Here is a 4,347-nt window from a genome sequence, read left to right as displayed (position 1 = left end):
GAAAGAGCAACGAGTGACAAAGCCAAGTTTAATCAATGACTGATTCAAAAGTATTAGTGATTTCCTTCCACAAATACCAAATGGCAAAACCTGCAACTTGATTAAGAAGGTCATTTCAGAAATACTGCCGTTTGGCATGAGTGTGGCCTATGCCCAAACACAAACATCTCTGTAGGAGCAAAGAGATCACCACATGTGGCCTATTCAATACCAGCCAATGTCAAATATTTCAGAGAAAAGTAAAGAAGCTATACAGTAGATGGCAAAAAAGCAGCATTTTGGAGATCAGTGTAAAGTAATAGCTAAGTAATATTTCCTCTTTTAAGTTGGGGAATGAAGACCAGAGTTATACAGGCAAAGAAACTGCAAGGGACAATTTTAGATCATTCTTTTGAATTAAATCTGCGGCAGAGAGGGTCGAATCAGGATTTGCAGAAGAGCCTTAAACCATCCCAATGTTTGTCCCTGCCATTTCCGGCTCCCTGCTTTGCATCCCTGTGGCAGACATGTGGCGCCGGTGGCAGCAGCTCTCCTCCTCGCCCAGCACCGCTCCAAGCAAGCCAGGGATGTGGTGGGAAGATGGGATGTGCTTATACATTTAGATACTCCATCATGATGTACGGCAATCAGAAAGCCAAATTAATGGCATACGGGCAAACTTAATTTGGCATTTCCGAACTACTGGGTGCGTGACTTGGCAGTTTAAAACATTCTTTCATTTGTATTAAGCCTCTGTAACTTCTAAGAGATTGAAAATTGGGGGATCTGCAAACTCCCCCGTCAAAATCTCGTATTTAAAGCAGAGGATCCGTACCGAATTCACACATGTCTTTGCAGAGCGGTGCTGGGAACGCCGAGAGGTGGCAGAGAGAGGGGACACGGCTGCTGGCCCCCAACCGGCGAGGCGAGGAATTCTACCCAGCGGGGTTTGTCCCCTGTTTCCTGCACATCAAAGTGATATTCAGTCTCAGGAATAAAATCAGTTCAGTTCTGGGATCTGCAGAGGAATGCCTTTTTGGGTACAGACCCCCACACCTCCGATGGCACAGCCTGGACCCCTCAGTTCCCTCTCACTCCTTTGCTCACCTTTTGCTAAAGAAGTTGTCCCGTTTATTTCATCTCATGTCATTTGCTTTATTGCCACTGAGGGTCAGAGCACTCTTTGAGAGGATGGAGGGTAAGAAAATGTAGCTTGAGGTTTATAGTAAGAAGAACTGCAGCCAAGATGTTGATCACAAAACTAAAGTCGCAAATACCAAAATGCAAACATCAACCTCCGAGCCATTATTTGGCCCCCAGTACCAGCTAAAGAAGCAACAGTGAGGAACGCACCCACCAGAGATTTGGATGCGGCAGTGAAGCCCCGCGAGCAGAGGCTGCCCACCCTGCCCCTCGCCAGGGTGCACGGTGCAGCTGCCGGACCGGGACAGGGGGGACATCCCGGGGCACCAGCTTTGAAACGCAAGGCAGCATAAGACAGCAAAGCCATGGAGCTCAGAGGCACAGGAACACAGCAGCAGAAGAATCCAACCTCTTCCTGCACCTCCTTCCCTAATTTCCCCTGCAGCCTACAGCAACGACAGCCACCGCCAAGAGGCTGCTTGCACCAGGGCTGAATTGCTTATCTTCGCTTCCTCACATTTAAATGATGCCAGGAACAAGTTAAAAGGGCTTCCCTAGGAGAGCGAGTCCACCTGCCTCTTTCATCACCTCCCAAACTCTAGTGTCCTCCTGTGTACCACCAGCAGCACCGCAGGTACCATCAGCATACAGAAACACAGGTAACGTTCCAGCCTGCCCCGCGCTGCAGCAGCGTAACCCCAGAAATACCACAGCTGGCAGGGGACTTCAAGCAACATAAGCTGTGAGGTGGCACTATGCCACTTCTGGAGCACCACCGTGTCACTTCTACAGCTGCCCAGAGGTGGGGACGTGTCAGTTAACGGGCAGCACCTGAGAATGAGCGGAGGCATCGCATCTGCTCCTTCTACCCAAGTCAAGGGGTAAGAGTCTGAAAAAAACCCCACCTGTAGAGTTACCCGGAACAGCTGGGAATGGACACAATTCTATGTTTTAGAAAAACACCGGGTTTTTCACACAATTTTCAAGCACAAAATGTTTATTTTTCTTCTTTTTAATCTATACAATTTCTCAGGGTTTTTAGTGCCACTGACTTTGTCAGTATACAAGGGATGGTCTATACAACAGGCAATAGCGACATAAACTGTAAGATTCAGTGCAAGCCGAAGGAAAACTGGTGTGAGAACATATTTTCCATGTTTGCTCATGAAGCATACAGACATGAATCTAAAAAACCCGAACAAATTAAAGATACATGTTACAGAGAACAGAAATCTCTTACTACAGTAAGTATTTTGCCCAGGCAGAAGACTCTGCATAGTCATCTATAAAATTCAATTCTAACTGAATTGATGGAATAATATATTCAAAGGGTACAAACAAAATAATTTAGACAGATATAACGCTCAAAGTACAATAGAACTATACAATTCACAGCTTGGCAGCACAAGACATCTCTGCCCTTCAGCAGACAGTATAAATTGTCATCGCAGTAGAGATACAGAGCAACATGCCTTCAGGCGTGAGCGCGGGGTTCGGGACCTGAGCCTGCAAAGCCCTCCCTTCGCGCCCTCCAGGGAAAAGAGACTTACCATCAGCAAATCATTTTTAGTGGTTGTCTTGTGCCTTTAGACCGAGAGGTGGTGCAGGCGGAGACTCTACGCACAGTAAAATGGACAAAAAAGCAACTTTCGAACAGGAGAGAGGTGCCCATGCCACCTAGAGTGCAAACTTAATTACAACTTAGAAAAGAAAAGAAAATAAAAATTCCCAACAAAAAGTGGTGAGACTCCAAAACTGATGTGAAACAGATACAAAAAAGAACAGCTTCACATTTTTATTCTGGTTTAGCTGGAATACTGCTAGAACATCGGTGGCAAAACACCATTCTTAACCTTGGTGGGCGAACCGAAGCCAGAACACGTGCAAGTGCTGTACTTACAGGTAACCTGGAGACGTGCTCTCCTACAATTGAGGTTTCAGTTAGGTTTTTTTTTTTTCTTTCCACTTATGAAACATGCATGAGTTTGTAACTTAACTAAATGAAAAAAGCCCAGCAGGGGAAAGAAAACGTTACCCAATTTGCTGCTGATCCAGAAGAAAACAGTATTTGCCTGCCTGTTAGAGAAATAAGTTGCCGTCTACAACAACTTTACCAAAGACTGGGGAAGAGAATGAATTGCACTGCCCAAAGCTATTACCTGTCCTTATATACAACTTACTTGGATCGCTCTGTAAATGCTCCTATTTTAAAATGTGCATTTCACTACTCCTTGTACAAACACAAACAACTTTTTGATCGGCAACTCAAACAAACCTCACCTCGCAATTATTATTATTATTTGTTTTTAAAAAAGCCTCAGATGCAATAATTCAACCCATGAATTAAAGTAAAAGCATTTACAGCAGAATGAAACCGATGAAGAACGCCAACTGTAAACCTTCAAGGTCTTCGCAAATAAAAAAGAACTTCAACTCACAAGCAGATTGTAAATAAAATACACCTTTCAAATAATTTTACATCTCTTTCCAGCTGGAACTGAAAAGCTGAAATTCAAGGCACTGTACTCCTGCAGGGGTTAGTACAATTTTCTAGTCATCAATTCAAGTACATCGACTTTAAGGATCGCCAAATGTAAAACATCAGAACACAACAGAATCAAGTGTCCGCAGCAATAAAATAGAAGCAAATATTGCCAGAACAAACGGACTTGTCTTTTGTGAAACCCTTTCACAGTGATTGCTGGATGCAGTGTATGGCTGTGTATGCTGGCGGGGCTGGCCTGCGCCCCCACCTCCCCTCCAACACCGGTGGCATCTACAGACCAACCCCACCGCGTGCCGACACCGAGACCATCGGTACCCGCGGCAAAGCAGCCGAGCTACGTCATCCGCAGGCGGGGGCCCAGCGGCTCGGCAGCGGGGGGCCGCAGCGGCCCTGGGTACATCTGCAAGCACATTGTGCCGAGGGGCGAGAACTGTGCAACGCTGGGACCTCCTGCCATGCCGGGCTGCGCTGCCGGCCCCAACCACTGCACGCCGTAAGCGGGCGTAGGGAAAACTCCACCATACTGACAAAGAGGCATCACATAAGGTGTCACCGTGCCAGAGCGGGGCCCTGGCATAGGCACTGGCAGGGATGGTGGAGCTCCAGGAGTTAACGCAGCGGGCATGGGGCAAGACGCTGGAAGAACACACTTTTTCCCCAATCCTGTTCTTACTGAATTAACCTACAAAAGGAAAAATACAGAAAGCGTGCTATTAAGC

General features: G+C 46.5%; 1 protein-coding gene across 1 annotated transcript in view; it reads right to left on the bottom strand.

Moving 5' to 3' along the window:
- Positions 1–2,688: 2,688 nt before the first annotated feature.
- The window catches only part of WNK2 (WNK lysine deficient protein kinase 2), a 121,220-nt gene continuing 119,561 nt past the window's right edge, over positions 2,689–4,347 (bottom strand). The window contains 3 exon segments of the mRNA XM_009889946.1: positions 2,689–2,763; positions 2,765–2,822; positions 4,198–4,310. Of these exon segments, the coding sequence (XP_009888248.1) occupies positions 2,689–2,763; positions 2,765–2,822; positions 4,198–4,310 (246 nt within the window).

Source organism: Charadrius vociferus, unplaced genomic scaffold (assembly GCF_000708025.1).
Source record: "Charadrius vociferus isolate BGI_N301 unplaced genomic scaffold, ASM70802v2 scaffold67, whole genome shotgun sequence".
Taxonomy (NCBI): Eukaryota; Metazoa; Chordata; class Aves; order Charadriiformes; family Charadriidae; genus Charadrius; species Charadrius vociferus.
Note: the sequence above shows the minus strand (reverse complement) of the source record. Positions and strands in the feature narration are given on the sequence as shown.